The sequence below is a fragment of the Stegodyphus dumicola genome, chromosome 3, assembly GCF_044657685.1.
Source record: "Stegodyphus dumicola isolate Sdum_Otavi_A_Nest chromosome 3, ASM4465768v1".
Classification (NCBI taxonomy): Eukaryota; Metazoa; Arthropoda; class Arachnida; order Araneae; family Eresidae; genus Stegodyphus; species Stegodyphus dumicola.
In genome coordinates, this window is record NC_140770.1 from 201,319,226 (window position 1) to 201,338,518 (window position 19,293).

The 19,293-nt window shown below is 32.7% G+C and overlaps 1 protein-coding gene across 1 annotated transcript in view; it reads left to right on the forward strand.

The window, feature by feature from the left end:
• Positions 1-16,317: 16,317 nt before the first annotated feature.
• Positions 16,318-19,293, forward strand: part of LOC118190371 (uncharacterized) — a 53,404-nt gene continuing 50,428 nt past the window's right edge. The window contains exons 1-2 of the mRNA XM_085813756.1: positions 16,318-16,463; positions 17,673-17,772. Of these exons, the coding sequence (XP_085669882.1) occupies positions 17,764-17,772 (9 nt within the window). The 5' untranslated portion in view covers positions 16,318-16,463; positions 17,673-17,763. The remainder of the gene's footprint in view (positions 16,464-17,672; positions 17,773-19,293) is intronic.

Consider the following 19,293-nt stretch of genomic DNA (forward strand, 5'->3'; position numbering starts at 1 on the left):
AGGTTTGCAAGATATACGTTACATAACATACTGGTTACACATTTAAGAAAAAGAAAAAGAAAAAAAAAAAAAAAGAAAAAGAAAAAACAAATTATTAACATAACACATACATGACATGACACATAAATACTATTACTAAAGAAGGTACATGCGCTTAGCAGAAGGAAGATACTGTATTTCCTTAGATGCAGAGGAGTACTTACATTCACTTAAGACCCTGAATTAGTGGGGTTGGCATAGGTCTTGCCCCAGGGCGGTTATCTGGCTGATTATTCTGCAGATGGTATTCACTGTGCCTTTGTTATTAACTATGAATCGTTTAAAGGCTATTTGGTTGTCTGCTGGCAAGTGGAGGTGATTATCCTCCGTGAGCGGGCATTCAAAGATGTAATGGTCTGGAGTTCCGAGCGACCCACAGACGCACAAGCCTGTATTATAGATACCAAATCGCTCAAAATAGGTGGGAAAGGGCCCGTGCCCCGAGATACAACAGTGTATTAACCATTATTACAGTGCAACATTTCTGTCAACTTACAGGTGTTTAAAATGTCTTATTTCTATTCATTTAGGCATAGCGCAGTAGGATAATACATGATTATGTGTTATCATTAATTGTCATCTTTCGTATTAATGTGAAAATTTCATTGTCAGTGTACCATTTCTATTAATGTATAAATGCATCATTTACTATGTTATAAATGTATATTAATGTATAAATGTATCATTTCTATTACTGTATGTATAGCCACTTACGATGATACACGATTACGTGTTACCATTATTCTTCATTTATCGTATAATGTACAAGTGCCATTTTCAGTATTTCATTTCCATTAATGTTTAAGTGTTTAAGTGTATCATTTGTACTAATATATATGTACAGCCAAGTAAGGTAATACACGAATACATGTAACCATTAATTGTCATCGTTCACACTTGATACACAATTTTCATTCTCAGTGTATCACTGTCAGTGTAGAGGTGTGCATGTATCATTTTTATTGATGTCAGTGTAGAGGTGTGCATGTATCATTTTTATTGATTTATTTATTTAGCCCAGTAGAATAATGCATGATTATGTGTTTTCATTTATCGCCATCATTCGCATGTGTTTATGCATATCATTTCTAGTAGTTTATGTATAGTCATACAGGATGACACACGATTACTTATATTCATTAATACAGGATGACACACGATTACTTATATTCATCTTCTGCATTAATGCGCCAGTTGCATTATCAGTGTTTCATTTCTTTTAATGTATAAGTGTTTATTCTTTGCCTATATCATTAACCACTTAGACCAATGTACATATGTATTCAATGTACCTATACCACCAATATACCTGTGTCTGAAACTTTTTATTAATCGTATACTGAAGCATATATATGCACAAGCCCTTGTTTGGCCACGTCAATACCTCATATTCTCCATTAATATATTCCCGATGCAGCCCTCTCAGGAAGTCGCCAGGGTTGTTCTAAATAGGTGCGGGTACCGGACGACGTTGTTCCATTGTTGCCAGGGTTGTTCTAAATAGGTGCGGGTACCGGACGACCATTGTTCTAAATAGGTGCGGGTACCGGACGACACCCTATTTGTCATATTAAGCCGTCCGGGTGTCCGGGCCCTGCATTCACCTGTCACCTGTATTAACGATTATTAGATTTAATGTTGTGTGTTATACGTTTTTTGCGAGCACAAAATATTCACTTTAACATAACAACATGATTTTCACAGTACATGCGTTCTAATAAAGATTTTTGGTGTTACTATGCTCATCATTTTCAGCTGTAATTAAACAGCCACGCTAGCAATTATATAAACTTGCAGCATTACGCAGGTTTATGTTTAACAGTTTACTCATACATGTCCTTGAAAGCTACATAACTATAGACTGTGACATTTTCTATTTTTATAACTCTTGTAAAGACATTAGGTAAATTTTTGGTAGCAGGAGAGATGAAAAATAGCAACCGCCTTCGCTGGAAATGGAACCACGGACCTCTGGAATACCGGGCCAGGGTGCAGAACCACTACATCACGAAAGCAAGCTAGGAAAGTGGGAGAAATACCTTATATACTCCCCTTTTTAAAAGGCGACTGGGGTTTTTAGGGGACCCAATCGCCAAATCTTGGGTGTGAAGAATCCTTTTAGTTCGGGCGCCACTGTAGAGACATTGGGATATTTTAAAGCACTAGAGATGAAAAATTAGCAACGTTTTCGCCGGGAATCGAACCACAGACTTCTGGAATACCGGCCCAGCGTGCAGAGCCATCACACCACGAAGGCACGCTAGGAAAGTGCGAGAAATACCTTATACCCTTATACAATTAATCGTGCAGCCTCTATTTCAAAATTTGCATTACTGCTTGTAAAATAATGAAGTCGTAAGTCTCTGAAATGGGACATAAAATCGAAATGTTATGTTATTATAATTATAAAATTTTTCATATTTTTTTACAATTTTGAAAATTTATAGTTTTCATATTATTACAATTATAAAATTTTTCCATGCGAAAGCCTCTAGTACATGGTTCTTACGTTTTATGATTCTGAAGGTCTTTTACTCAAAATATATATTTTATCCGACGCTTAACCATTAATTTATATGCTATTTCATTATATTTTCCATAATAATATTAAACATTAAATCAAATTTTAGTTAAAAATCGCGGATCCCTGACTATAAACTCTCAGATCCGTGGGATTTACAGAACTGCAGTTTAAGAAATGTAGGCTTCGTATAATTACTGTATGGATGATTTTCAGCATTTTGTAGAAAGAATAGCATCTTTAAGCCTATATTTTATGCATATTTTGCTTGAGAACTTTTAAAATTGGTTTAACTCTCCTAAGGAATTCTAAAACAAATTACTATGAATCTATTTAAAATTTCTTAAATAACAAAAGAACTAAGGAGTTATTCTCATCTTAACTGCTATTTGGTGATTTTGAGAGTATTTGCATAGTGTAAGATGTAGTTGCTTACCAAAGGAGTATACTTGTTGTAAGTGAAAGACAGGTTTTAATGGGTGATTTCATTGAGCTTTACAAAAATAAATGTACTGGATATCTCAACCTGTGACACATGAGGGAAAACATAACATGATCAATAACAGGTGATTAACTTGACTGGTACGTCGGCAAGTACTTGGCTGGAACAGTTCCATGATATACTTGGCTGCAACAGTCCCATGGACATAAATGCTGTCTGGGATGCTTTGCTAGATTCCTAGTTGTATTCTAATATTCGACGGTTGTATTCCATGTCATGTCAGGATTCTGGGTATATCAAATCTCCTCCCCACGGTGGACAAAATCGTGGTTCCTGGCGACGTCGATAACCAGGATGATGCACACCAGATAGACACATTGGGAGGATGTGCAGTCTTCACACATTTCTTGGCTTCTGCCGCGCGATTATACAGCGTCAAACACTTAGCCTCTTCAGCACTGCGCAACCGCAAAGGAGGATTCAAATTTTCCTAATATTAATAATCGAGGTTCTGTATTTCACATAATAGAGAGAAAGATAATTTGATTTTCTAAGATGAGATTTCAAATTATCATATCCTAATTTTCCAAATTTAATTGGAAGTACCGAATTATTATGATTAGATAGGCTTGATTGAAATTTATAAATCATGTTGATGATGTATGATACTTTTCTAAGTCTTTCGATACGTTAGAATTAATCGCAAAAACTTTTAAACTTAGTTCTTTATACAGGAGCTGTTTCCGTTCAGGCTTTTACAGATTTACTGGTCTAAAGATTTGAGTTAATGTATTACACTCAGTTTCTGCAAAGGATGAGGAGTTAACGCACATGGATAGTGTCTAGCAACCTCACAATTAAAACCTAGTTCACCAGAGATTTAAAGATATCTATTTAACAAATAATAGTTTTTCTGGAGAATGTGAAAATATTTCATTTATAAACTTTATTTGCGTTAGGAGAGACAGGGGATAAAATGCATGTATGATTGAATTTCTGAAAACAAAAAGGAAACAAAAAAAAAAAAAAAAAAAGGTTGGGGCTGTAAGTTCTGAAAGTCCATTTTAGAGAGACAATTTTAGAGGGCCATTTAGAGTCTATTTTAAAACTCCATTTTAGAGAAACCGAAGCGGAATTGACAACTAAATGAAGATCTGGGCCGCTTCTTCAAGTAGTAAAACAGAAGTAACCGACAAAAGTAATCCTAAACTTGTAGTTAAAAAAGATTGTTTTAAGAGACGGAAAAATAAAAAAAATATAAATTTAAGATTAACATGTCTATTATTTATATACCACAGACTAGTTAGTAATTATTAGGTCACTCTTTGCTATCATACTTTAAAATTGTAACATATCCAGCGCTTTGATTTTTATTTACGCAGAAACAGGTGAATTGTTGTCCACCATTGTCTTATGCTGAAAGACTGAATTTCTGTAAAGAAAGAAAGCTGTGATACAAAATTATTCTAGCGGAGGAAACTACTTAAATTTATGTGAAACAAAAGATGAGAACTTATTTTTGTAGATTGTGGGAAGTGAAAACCTTTGACTCATCTTGCGCCATTTTCATTCTTCCAAAATCTTCCATCGGAGGTGAACACGTGGGTGAGGTTGCTTTTGTGGCTTGACCTCCCGCCATTTCCATTGGAATATGCCTCGACCTTTGTTTGGTCCTCCTTTGAAGAAAACAGAAGAAAATCGTGGTCTTGCACTGAATAGTGACCGCTTGATCACGTGATGGGCGTTTTAAACCTAAAGAACCAGTTCTTTCGACGATTGGTTTTAAACTGTATCGAATTAGCCTCTCCTGATAGAACAAAAACATTCAGATGTTACGAAAGTGTAAAAAATACATTACTTCTTTATGAGATACTTTAAAGCGGTAACGTGAAATATCCCGCCTGTAAAAAACACACAAGTTTTTTTGCCTTAATGTTTATGTATTTGAAGCAGGTGAGAGTTCGAAGCAATAACTGTTTGATAACTGCCATACCTCATGGTAAATAGCTTTAAAAAGACTTTTAATCTGTGTCCCTTTTACTCGTGCAATTTTTTTAAGCATAGACATTTCAAATGCTGTTGTGAAAAATGTTTCTTCTGACCTCTTATTTAAGAAATATTTATTCGAAATATTTGGAAATGCTTTGGCCTTTGTGTGTATTGAAATTCTTTTCAAATGACAATTAAACCAGTTTATAAAGGTTAATGTTTTCGGTTAACGTAAAATACATCTTTATTGAATTTTGTATAGAAAAAGAATAGGAAAACGTTTTCTTAAGAAATGGGGGGGGGGATCTTAGATTTACTTATTCAGTATTTTGCTCTTTTTTTTTTAATTATTTTCATCTCTCTAAAATCGAGAAAAGAAAATATTCGTTGTGTACCATTTCTGAAGAAATTGATTAAAGAAAATATTTAAAGTTCAAGAAGCACAGATAAATAGTTTTACTAAGATTTCTGTATTTTGTACTTTTAATATTATTCCATTTACCTGCAAAATATACTTTGCTGTCTGCTCATATCTTGGACGCTGCTGCTATAAATCAAAAGTTTCTTTAAAAAAATGCCAACCCTTTTCTGTATCCTAAAACCTAACAGGGTTGGCCAAACTTCATGGCAGTAAGAGTCGCACGTTTGAATTCAGGAATGTTCGAGAGCCGCATCTAGATTTTCTAAAAGCCACAAATTAATATTTACATCATTGCGGAAGTAGTGAAGGAGGTTTTAAACAGAAAGAAATTTCTGATGACTTTGTAAAATGAGTCTAAACTAATTAATTATATCCTTTGGACACTGAACAGTTTCAGTTTACCATATTTCATACACATATTTTATATGCATGAGCCGCACAAATTGCCTGTGACAGCCGTATCAGGCTCGCGAGTCGCACTTTGGCCACCCCTGGTATATAATTTATAAATCGAAAACACACTATATGTTACCCGAAATATTCTATATTTATTAATAAACGAATGATTTATTTTAACTAAAACACTTTGAAACAATATTAGTTTTGAAATAAGAAAATTCAAATTTTAGTTAAACCTCCATGATCTGTCTAAAATTCTGTAACTAAAACACAATAGCTACTAAATAACAACTTCCCATCATCTGTTTCTTTATGCTTTATTTATAAGAGTAAATTTCAATTTGTTACCTTCACTTACATTATTTTTCAATTATATTTGGACACGTCTACTCATTGGTAAAAAAAGACGAATTTGAAGAGAATTAAATGTCTACACAGCCAAGCCGCAGCATTCGCACGCAGCATCCTCCCCCCAGCACCTCAACTCTTTGGTATCTACCATATATGGAACAAATATCAAAACTGGTATTAACAAATACTAATCACCTGCAATTTTCATACAATTGTTTCTTGCATGCAGACTTTTTCAAAAGCTAACGGATTAATGTTTAGTGAGCATAGTAGAGCATCAAATATCCGCAATAACTGGGATTTTAGTAACTGGGACCGCACTAACTGGAACCATTCGGGTAATCTAAAAATCAACATAGTTAAGTATCTTTCCTTCTGTACATTAAAAGAATCTAGACTGATTTTTTTTGTAAAATTAAACAAAGGAGTTACTTTTCATTTTTATACTAAACACACAGCTATTTAACAATGGTGCCACATTGAAACGTTAAAAAAATAACTAACTGATAACACTTACATAGCATATTGTGAAAAGGTACTTTTTGATTTCCTCTTTCGAAAATTTAGCATTGGTTAAATGAAAAGGTTATTGGCAGCTAATTTTTCACCAAGCTAATATACAATAGCAACAGTCATTTCGGAAATGGTGGCATACTAAGAATTCTATAAAAGAGAAATGAAAGAATAAAAAAGCAAGAAAATCAGTAATAAAACACTTTTTTCAAGAAATCCTTAAGTATTGTTTTTTTGCACTGTTGTTTTTCCAATATACGCAGCTATCTGTTTTCGCTTGTTGCATATTCTTCCAAATTAATAGCTTATTAAAAATACAGTTGGTGTTTACACATTGTTAGAACGACTTTGGTAAGGATTTAAGTAAAAAAGCAAATGTTTTTAATGAAAATTTCTGGCAGCAGCTTATTATTGGAAATACAAAATACCGTATGCTATGTTTAAATTTTTTATTCTTTCAAAATGTCGCATGTAAACAATTTTGGATTTGTTCTGATTTGAAGAACATATTTTTGTGCTTTACGAAGAGAAATATTCCTATCCCATTATAAGAATTATGTTAATTTTATTAACAGTTAAATTTTAAGTTAAAGTCCCTTTCCTGTCAAATTCTTAACATCAACTTACTACTTCCGGCCAAAACGTAGTTTTAGAATCACGTCTGAACGCAAAATAAGGAAGAGCGGTATTTAACCGCGAAGTTCTTTGGTCTTAGCGAGAGAATCAGAGTTTCTGATTTAAGCGCGTCTGCCTTTTGGCCACTCTCTCTCTTTCAAAGCTGTTATTATGCTCGGCCATACTCAGGCCCTTGATATCTTCGCAGTCATCTGGTGTTTAAGGGGCCAACTGCATTAGAAACTTGATAGCTTCGGTTATATTTCTTTAGTTAATCTTAGTTTTAGTTTAATTCTTAGTCTCTTAAGTTCAAGCCCAAGTGTCGGCTTTGATTGTACACTCAAAGACGGAGTTTTGTTAAAGCTCATTGGAACAATAAAGGGTTAATTACCCTTCCATCTTGTTGTTTCTTGTCACACGAACTTAAGCGATTATTCACTAACTAGTTCTTAAGCTTCGTCACTTTCTACAGTAACTGAGAATTACACTAGTGAAAGTCTTACATCATACCTAAAACATATTGTGAAACGCATGGTATTAAAATTTCTAAGTGCAGAATAAGCAGCATTATTAATCGAAACGATGTTGGTAGGAAAGGAAAGGTATAAACCGTCAATCATTACATCTATATTAAAGGAAGACTCCTAACGAATACCTGTGAAAGGTATGTACAATTTCAAATGTTTCTAAAGTTAAATCTTGGTAACAAGAGAAAATCCACCGACGCATAAATCAATTGCAATCATTAAATATATCTGTAGGAACAATAAATAAAATAATAAGCCGTGTAGTACGGCTTGGGGCTCAACGCAGAACATTTTGTAGAACCCTGTGTTAAAACTGTTTAGTAGAAGATAATTGGAAATACATTATGACCCTTGATAAAGCATAGATTTACCTAAACTTCTACAACAAAAAAAGACCTATTTATTATCGAAAACGAAGACAAAACAGTCTACAACTTGTTTCCGTCAATGCAAAGAAAAATTCAGTAAGAGGGTTTTGATTGTCTTAATATTCTCCCACAGTGGGAAATTAAAAAATAAGAAGAGTGGGAAAAAATACCAAAATTAACTCTATGTACTATAAAGAGACAGTTTTATATTTGATATTTACAAAAGAAACTTCATTTCTTTATCCCAATGATTTTCAAAGAGTGAAACTTCATCAAAAGTCATACTTCGAAAAGTACCACTGCTTTGTTTAAAAAATGAAGACTGTTAGAGGTATTACATATATACCTTTTTAACGTATTTCTGCAAAGTTCCCTGACGTTTCGTCTATGGACTATTGTCCCTCTGATCTCTCGAAAAGAGCTTTTTCTAAGCGCAAAACTCCCATAATTGACGGATTCTGAAACGCAGTGGAAGGGGAACAAAAATCATCACCCCTGGAAAATTTTGCAAAAAAGCCCATCTATCATAGGAATCACAATATAGAGTTACAGCTGAGAAAAAGATATCAGATCGACACATTTAAAAAAGTACTTTCTACATTTTAAACATAAATTAAAGACCACGAAATGGTTCTAAAAATTTTAAACACTCTCTGTAATTACAATAATATATTTTTAAATTATTTAAATTAATTAAGAATTATTAAATACTTAATTAAGAACGAACTTAAATTTCATTGGTCTGTAAGGAATCAGAAGCGATCTGCACAATTTTAGGTTCGCGTTTTCAAGTCCAGATAACTGGAGTTCGATTGAAATTCTGTTCTCGATTTCCGTTTTCATTTCTTTGCGAACACAGTGAACCTCGTGATTTCTTGAAGCATGAATGCTTGGCAGATTTTATGATGATAGGTCCACTCCAGACTCTAACAGCTAGAAGTTCTTGTTAGTTACCAATGGATTCTTAGATTAGTAATATGATAAAAAACCGCAAGAAAGGAAATGCTTAGATGATTTGTTTTAAAATGCTCTTTGCGGTCATTGAGAAACAGAAGAGCACTGTGTAATTGCAGTGTCTAATGCAAAGGAAATATTCTGTGGCTGTTCTTATCTAAAGACAATCATACACACGTCGTAACTTCCGAAGTCTTCTTAACTTGCAAACCGGCTTTTACGAATTGATAATAATTGTACTATACTGTTTCCTATTCAAAGAGCATTTAAACTTCCGTGATTTATTCACTATTACTAACTCAACATGATTTGTCATCGATGAAGAAATATCACGATTTCCGCCATCTGTTGAGAGATACTTAGAGTTAAGTAATGAATAGATGGAAAGAATATAATACTTTAATATTTTAATGATATTTTAAACTATTCCATTAGATAACTATTATACTAATCTAGAGAACTATTTCTTTGTAGATACAGAATAATATAATTGATAACATGAAATTTGTTTCCGTAGATTAAATTTTAAGGCATGCGAGTAAAAGATTATTACTGTTGAATAAATCTTCCACATTCAGTAAACGTAGTAACAATGATAAAGTAATGCAGTGAAATCAAAATAATTTTTACCAAATATCAATGCGAAACAAAATTTATCTTATCGCAGTTGAAACTGCATTTTGTGGCCTTCTACTACGCGTAATAGATTTATATGTGCTTAATACATACTTGATTTCAAGATCGAGCAAGGTATTTTGCGTAGGGAAAGAGGGTTTTTTTTTAAATGTTTAATTAATGGCCAAAATTAAGCCTTACACTTAGGTCAAATAAATATTTTAAAATAGTACCTCTTGAGGACATGACTTTAGAAGGGTAGTGTTCGGTTTAAGATGTGATTGGCCCCAAAATCGCTATCAGACTTGCTGATCAAAAGAAACTTTTTGGGGAATCTTCGGATTCAGAATATTTGATTGGTTAACTTACGAAATCATTTCTTTGGCGAAGACCTACGCGGGATAGAGCTTCAGGAAAAACATTTGAGCCTCCTAAAATACACTGGATAAGTATGCATTACACATGGTTCAGAGCAAAGATTCGGTTAGAAAACTTCCTTTCAAACTAAAGCTGGATGAAATACATTTAGCGTCACGCGTCATTATAAGGACTTGGTCTGAATGTAACGAGGGGCTCACGGTAAAAGCCGGCTAAAACCCGGCTGAAATTGTAGTCCAAAATAACTGAAAATTAGGCATTATGTAAATGCTGGGAAAAACTGAAACGTTTCCTCAACTACATTAATTAAATGCAATTATAGTTAATAAAGGAATGAAATATATATTTATTAAATATAAAAAACGTAATGTTTATTAGTATCTCAGAGTTTGATTCCTTTGAGTACTGATAGTAGGTTGAGTTTAAACTCCGTCCAACAAAGTGGCTGGAAAACCGTTTTCTTGATGTTTTCATGTGTATAAGAACCAGCTTCCATTTAGAAAGAACTTTAAGAAGGCCTAACTCGTCCAAGGCAGATAGCTCTCGAGTGATTTGCGTTAACTGACTAAATGGACAAATAACCATAGCAAATTTCAAATGTACGTTTGGTACGTAGGATAGCGTATAAGAATGAGAAGTTTTCAACGCTCGTATAGACAAGGGTGAACCAGTAAGTCAGGTCTTATTGGGAAAATACCTATTCTTACTTAACACTGCAAAAAAAGTTCTAGACATCACGGATTATGTGATTTGGGAGTAAGATGGGAATATAGTGTGTTTGATGGAAAAATTTGTTCTCTTTTCTTTGGTAAGCTGGAACGATTGCATAATTCAATAGACTTAAAATAAAATCAAATATCATTTGCAATATTTGTTGTGTAATGAAGTCCTGTTGCGGTCTAGATTCAAAAGGATTAATAATCAGAATTTTTATTCTTGCTGCAGAAGTTTTGTAGGAATATCATTTGAAAATATTTCACTGGCTGTTTTTTTTTTTTTTTTAATTACGTTTTGAGAGAAATGTTTTTACATTTTTATTATAGAAATATGCTGGCCTGTAATATAAATATCAGTTTTTACTTATTTATTTATTTTTATCTGCTAGGTATCTCAATGCTTAAGGGATTATAGTGAATAAAAAATTATTCGATGTCCAGTGAATTGTAAAAGGGCTAATTTATTCTCATTTGTTAATTAAATAGACAAAATATACGACGTATCTCTATGTGGAAATAACAAGACTGAAGGAATTTTTTTAAGCGAAAATGTAGCTAATATTTATACTACATATAGAATTAATTCAACATGAGAAATTTAAATACTTTCGCCTTCTAGATAAGCTTGACCTTTTGTACTTATTTTATGGGAAATAGTTTGTCAAATATATAATTAAATTAGTGCATTAATTTTGTTGATAACTTGAAACAGGTACTACATTTTAAGGCAATAAGAAATTACCAATAGGAAAGTATTTATTACCAATAGGTCTCAGAAGCAGTTTATCAGGAAAAATATCTCATTACTAACTTTCAGAATAGCGAAATAATTCAATTCTTTCTCAGAACAAATTTCTACGCCCATCTACGTCACAAGGAATAAAGTCATAAAACTGTAGTCTCTCTAGTCTCTGACCTGGGTTTCGAGTATTGGTGAATGGGCTAACTGCATGAGAGTTTTCATTCCAAGTGTAATGTTGAGACCAGTTTTCACTGGTAAGCGGGTATCCGTGTCAAAGAACTATATCTATCACTATATATGGTATGGTGTGTCAGAACACATACCTACAGGTAATTGTACTTAGATGGTAATAAAGAAAATACTGCAATCTGTTATAAAATATTTTATTTCTTCTTTCTTCCTGCATGCCTTTGTGGTGTAGTGATTAACACATTCGGTGCGTATTCGAAAGTTCCAGGCTCGAATCTCAGCGAGGGCATTGCTCATTTGTTATGTCTCCTGCTTCCAAAAAATACTAATGACTCTGCAGTGGCGCCTGAACTAAAAAAAGGTGGTGGATGATGATTCCTCCACACCAGGAATTGGCGATTGGATCCCCTAATCCTCAGTCGCCCTTTAAAAGGGGGAGTATATGAGTTAGGTAGGTAGGGCGCGGTCCACTCTCCTGGCAAGCCCAAGCTCGCCTTATGGCTTTTCTAGATCAGCCACGAAGAGAGTATATAAGGTATTTTCTCCTCTCTTTTATGTAGAAAGGTATTTTATCCTCTCTTTCATGCATGCCTTTGGGACGTAACAGTAGCAGACTCAGCGAGTATTCGAGAGGTTCGGATTTGAGTCCCGGCGAGGTCACTGTTCATTCTTCACGTCTCCAGCATCAAAATAATCTAATGTCTCTAAACTGTGAAGAAATCCCATTTGCATCTGTGAAGCTCGCACCTTTCAGTTTGGAAAATCGCACAAATGTTTGTAAGCAAAATATTGTATTACAAATGCAGAAATTGTACAGTATGTTTTGAGTGTTTTGTAATGGAAAAGTGCGTATTTACATGTAGTTTTTCTAAAGAATATTAGAAAATTTAGCAAATTTTATTCTCTTATTTTCATCACAATATTAAATAAATCACAATCACATTTTTTTTATAATTCATCACAATTTTTTATAAAAATTTTCATTACACATTTTTTATAAAATTTTTTCGTTGTAAAATACTTTAGGTTATATAGAATAATTTTATAAAATTTCAGTTGTCATATGAAAATATATACTATATGTAATTTCACTGAACATAATTTCCATACAAGTTTATGTAATTTCTATAGGAAAATATTATGCATATAATTATTATGAGCCACTTTCTTTGCGAGGTTTTTATGACTGTGCTATCAGGTTTAATACATACTATAAAAATGGAATTTAAAACAATACTTGCTTATATTATAAGTTAACATGGTCTCGATTGCGCAATATATTATAAGTACCAAAACGCTTTACATAAAAATTTTACATCTTAGTTACTTAAATAAATATTGTATGCCATAAATTATGTCGATTATCTGCTTCATCTCTATGTGTAAGTTATTTAGACATTTCAGTTGAAATGCAAAGGAAGAGTACATATTAACTCCTTACGCTTTCTTTTCTTGCAGTTATTTACACTATACCCCGCGAAGATGACATCCGTTCTAGATCGTGCCGTGCGGAATTGAACGACATTTCTGTGGAAATCAGTTACTTCAGCATACAAGGCCTGTTGCTCAGTACATAATTTTTTTCTTTCGTTAGAAGATATTTCGAATAGCACAGTATTACATATGAACATTCATATTATAATCACAAGCAAAATAGGCGCTTTTGCGTGCTATTATTGATTTTAACTCTAGTATTTTGTATACAAATGAAATAAAGTTTTGTTTGCGGCAACTGAGATTATCACACGCAAGACAATGATAGAAAACTCAAAGCTAGTGAAAATAAATTGATTCAATGCTAATTACGCATTAGAGAGATATTTATAAGAAACCAAAAAATCTTAGATCATAGTTATTTGATTGCTTGAGCTCAGATCGACTCGGTTGATACGAAATTGACCTGAATATATCATAAATCAGGTCATGTCATCATGATGCGAAAATTACTTATCGCTAAAGAACTGAAGGCTTGAAACAACTTCTTGTAACAATTTTCAAGAATAAATGACTGCGTGGGTTGGAAAACACGGTTGCCAGCTTTTTAAACTGATACTGGTGAAAAAAGTATCAGTAAACTTTGAAAATGAAATAATTTGCATTTCTTGCTATTTTGTTGCATTAGAACTCTGACAGAATTTCATATTAACCCATTAACCGCCAAAACTACAAGGAATGTTTCTTTTTTCATGAAAATAATAACAAATATTAAATTAAGTATTTATAACATAAATTTACATTGAAAATAAAAAAAAAATGCTCTTACCTGTGGAAAACACGAGTGTTGCGTTCGCGCAACGTCAGCGGAATAAGACTACTGATGTTTAAGTGGGTAGGATTGTACTCGTGTGATGTTTCTTTTGAGTGGAGCGCAGGATATTTTTTTTTAGCTGTATAACGTTTTATAAATCTACAAACCACTTTACTTGTAATTCATTTAATAGTAAAATATACATTGTATTTCTTTTACAAATACAGATTATTTCAATTGAAAGATTCAAGCATGAAAAGCTTGATTACAATCATGATGTAAAGCAACATTACATACTTTGCATCTATAAACAGTCTGGTTATGGTACTCTTTACAAAAAAAGTCTTTTGTTATCAACGAGCTTTACGATAAAATGTCTACCATCTCCATGCAATGGTTTTTCAATGCTGAATTTACTAGGTCTTCCTGTTGCTGATCTATTTCTGGTTGATTCTACACTCTCAATAGGAGTTTGCAAAAGGAATAATGCATTCTCGCGTCTGAAATCTAAAAGAGACTTTATATTTCCAGTAGTAAAAAGTGGTGATATTTAGTAAGTTTAGATACAGGCTCACCTCATAATTGAGTATCAGTATTGTCAATAAGTAAAAAAAAAAGTATTGTCAGTATTGTCAATTTGACTAAAAAAAAGTATTGTCAATTTGACTATTGTCAAATGCCAATTCCAATAAATCTTCTCATATAGGCTTCAGATGCAATAAATTCTGGGCGGTTTTTTTTTTTTTTTTCGCTGAACGTATATATTTGTTTGTTCAACGAGAAGAGAGTAAATGTATAAACCAAAACGAAAATCGAAAATCTGTGCACTAGTTTTTCCTTGTATTTTGTCTTTTATAATTTCTCTTCTATCCCTTTCTTCATGTATTTCCTAAGACTTAACTAACAGTTCCTTTTTTATCCACTTCAAGATTTCAGTCTTCTACTTTTTAAACTTTTTAGTATGACTATAACTGCTTTCAGAAGGCTGAAACTTACTTCTTACGTGAATTTCAACTTTCCCAGCAGTATCATTTGGGAAAATATCATTATCATTATATAAAACATTGCCGAAGAAGAAAGCTTCTTCGTCACTACATTCTGCAATTTCTGGGGGAACAACAACAATATCAGTTTTATTCTGGTCATTATTAACATTATCATCATCTGTTTCTTCATCAAAAAATCTTTGAAGGGCTTCTTCTAATGTAAGATACCTCGTTCTAGGCATTTTTAAACAACCAGAACATCGAAAGGAATGAGTGAAAAAGAAGATTGACTACTCGTTTCCTGCTGACATTGCGTCAGAGCAACACCTATTTTCCCTTCCTTCCAACACAAATATAAACATCTGGCTGATGTAATGTTCTGATAAACGGTGACCTTGACTAAAAATAGATCACTCATAAGACGGAGATTCTTTCGTTAAATATTTTCAGCAAAAATACCCGGTCGAAAATTTTGCTTAAAGTATGAGATTAATTATTATAAACAAAATGATTGTTGAAGGCAAATATTTTCTTACAGAAATAATCTTCATAATATTCCCTACACAAAATCATCTGCTCGTATAAAATATCTTAGGTAGTTATATTTATATACGCATTTATTTTGACCGTTGCGGCAACGCAACACCAGCGGCTAATGGGTTAATATAAAGTAAGAAATACATAGGAAAGAGTATTAAGAAACAAATGAGAAATAAAAAATACTATATCTCCCAAAAAGGAACTAGAAAACTTTAAGCATACCTAATCTCTGTATGACTATTCCCTTGCTGTAATTCAAGTTTGGAACTCCGTATTGTACATATGAATTGTTAGCTGACAGAAAAATATGCATATACAGAACGTTCCGTAATTCAATCACTGGATAACGAAATTAAATTGCAATGTAATAGGAAATAATTTATATCGATATCATCTTTAGTTCAAAAAATTTAGTTTTTTTTTTTTTTTTTTTTTTTTTTTTTTTTTTTTTCTCGGAGTCATCAAATAATTTGGATGATTACTTCGATATGCTGAGATTGTTTTCGGAATCGAAATTAGAAGACAAGCATCAAGCGTTTATTCCAACAGGATGGGACCCCTGTCATTGGGTTACGCATGTATACGTGTTCCTTGATGAAACATTCGCAGATCGTTAGATTGGTAGGAGGTGAACCAATTTCATGGTCACTACATTCTCCGCTCACACGATTCGATCTATTTATTGTTACAGCACTTGATTTATTTTTCAGGATATCTTTATGCTGCAGAGATTAGCGGCTTCGAAGAATTAAAAAGTCGAATCACTACAGAAACAGCTACTGTGACTGCGCAAATACTTAATAACCTCTGGAAGGAAATCAAGAACAGACTTTATATTCTCCGAACAACTGATGATGCTCATGTTGAAGTGTATTAATATAAAATTCTTTGAATTGCTAAATAAAATTCGGTGAGTCTTTTTCCCTATCTCTTATTCTTTGTGTTATTTAAAACATGTCTTTATCCGGTGAATAAATTTTGGACACCTTGGTATGATAACTGGAACTCTAATACACAAATACACATCTGTGAATACATAAATATGTCCATTAAATTTTAAAATAAGGGTATTAAAACATCATCCGGAATGCATTACATGGTCATCGGATATTTCTTTTGCATTTCATGCAAAACTAGTACCAGTGACAGCATAGATAAAATATTTTCGTTAAAATAAATAATAGTATTAATTTACCATATTTAAGAGATTTGCAATTATGCCATTTGCGCAAAGCTTAAAACAGGCCGTAGTTTGTTGCCCATTTCTTTTAGTTACTCAACACTTCAAACGTGAAATGCAGCAATTTTTGTAGAATAACAAGTTTGCCAAAGCAAAAGTTGATGGTATAAATAATTATGGCGAAATGTACATCCGGCGGATTATCAGGAGTATTTAGGAAACATCTTTACCTCTGCATTTACCTTTTATGCATTCATATCATAATTTACTTTAACTGTCTTTCGTTACACATAAGGAACAAAGTGTTTTACACATTTTAACTGATCCTTCCTGAAGAAACCTGTTTTGGCTAACATTTTATTCTCAGCTTTGCCTTCCGGATTAAAATAAACAAAATTACAACAGGGATAATCATTTTTTACGAAAAACTACAAATAAAAGTTGTCTAAAAGGCAAAATTATCTTACTAAAACATTTTGGCTTTATTATATGTTGAATGACCCAGGTTTATCTTAAATGCATTTCTTTACAGGTTTAAATTAAATGCATTATATTTTCTTTAAATATTTATCTCTCAACAGGTATTTGTGCTGATTTTAACTTTTTAAGTTTTACTTTTAAATATCTTAATTTTTCTCTCTTTTTATCTCTTCAACTTGTAAGGTCATTAGGTTACTCTGAAGCAGGATGTGTGAAAAATGCGTAGTGCTCTCGCCGGAACTCGAACCTGGACCTTTCGAATACACTTTGAGTGTGCTACCATTACACCAGGAAGGTATGCTGGAAGGCGGAAGAAAATATCCTATATATTCTCCCTTTTAAAAGGTTTCTGGGGATTAGGGGACCCTAGTCACCCAATCCTGGTGATGACGAATTATTGTCCACCATCTTTTAGTTCAGGCGCCACTGTAGAGTCATTGATTTTTCTTTTTTTTTTAGGAGACTTGTAAAATGAAAAGTGCCTTCGCGAAGCCTCGAATCTTGGAGCTCTTGATACCCGCCGAGTGGGCTACCATTACACCACGAAGGCATGCTAAAAGTAAGGAGAAAATATAGGCTATTTATTATTTCTTATTTGGCTGTTAGTTAATATTTTTTTCTGCATCTTTCTTGGAGTTTTCAGCTTTATTATTATATTTTGTTCTTAGAAATTCAGCTTTACTAATTATTTTGTTCTTAGAAATAAGGAAAATAATTCTTATTAAAAATAGTTATTTTTAAAAGACTTTTTTGAACGCTCTGCGCATGCTTTTCTTTCTCATATTTACTCAGGTATTCCTTTGAATAAATCAAAATTACTTGTTTCATTGCTTTCTCAAGACAAGTAATTTTTATGTACAGTGTTTTCCATTTTTGAATATTTAACCCTCCTGTCAATGCATAACATTTTAAGAAAATAAAGGAAATCAAATTGATTTATTACTTAAAACATTTTATACCATTGTACAGCCATTAAGATTTTTGAAGTGAAAATTTGTTAAATTCTCTTGGATTGTACTAGGGAATCGGACCCATATCTCCAGGTAACCGGATGGTTGAGCTTACCTGTAAATCACAAGAGCTCACGCATAGAATAATCTTTATTTTCTTATATCTCACATTTGTGAGAGTGAGGAAAATTTTATGCTATTGTGATTCAGTATTAAAATCACCTGTAAATGAAAATGTTCTGTCCGATTCCAGCTGAAATCAGTTTGGTAGAGTAATTTCCGTTTTTCAGTTGGAATTAGTTTTTTATAATTGTGATTTTAGGTAATCTTTAAAAATTCTAGTGTCATGTGCCATACTGATTTCATATATATATAGAATGAGATCATACTTATATAAATTTATATTTAAGGTATCTGAAAAATTATACAATGCTCAGAATCTTTGCTTTTGAAAATCTGCTTTGGCTAAACTTTAAACTGCTTTTTTTTTAAGATTTAAAGAAAGGAATTATAGATTTAACGTTTAAAAACTTGTAATTTTTAATAAATTTACAGTAACAAAAATAATAATACTAACTTTGAAACTTATACATGTACTGTAAGGATCCTAAGTTTTACTAACGTTTATTTTATTTTAAATCTTTACTATCACTTCTTATTTTCTACTTCCGGCCAGAATTAAAAGATTTTAACTTATTTATGCAAATTTGTCTTGCTAACGCCAAGTACTTAAGTTGTGGCTTTTTGCCAAGCAAGAGAGAGGAAGGAGTTATTAGAAGCAGGCCGCTTGCCATAGCAGTTTTACTCGTTTGCTGGTTGCCTTCAAGGCCAGAGGTTTAATCCTCTTGATAATTTTAAACGTATCGTAGTTTTAGCAGCTCTCTGTACTACATACGGCTTTTTGTTAATTAACGGCCAATCTTAATATAGACACTTGTATATTAATCCAAAGTTAGTTTAGTTAGAGTTTTAGTTAATATTTTTATATTCTTACGTTCAGACCACAAGTGGTTGGTCTCTGTATTCCGAAGTCCGGAAATCTCTGTAAAGATAGAAAAATAAAGGGTTTCGTATACCCTTCCTGTGTGTATTGTCTACTTCACAAATTATTGAACATAGCTTGAGTAAGC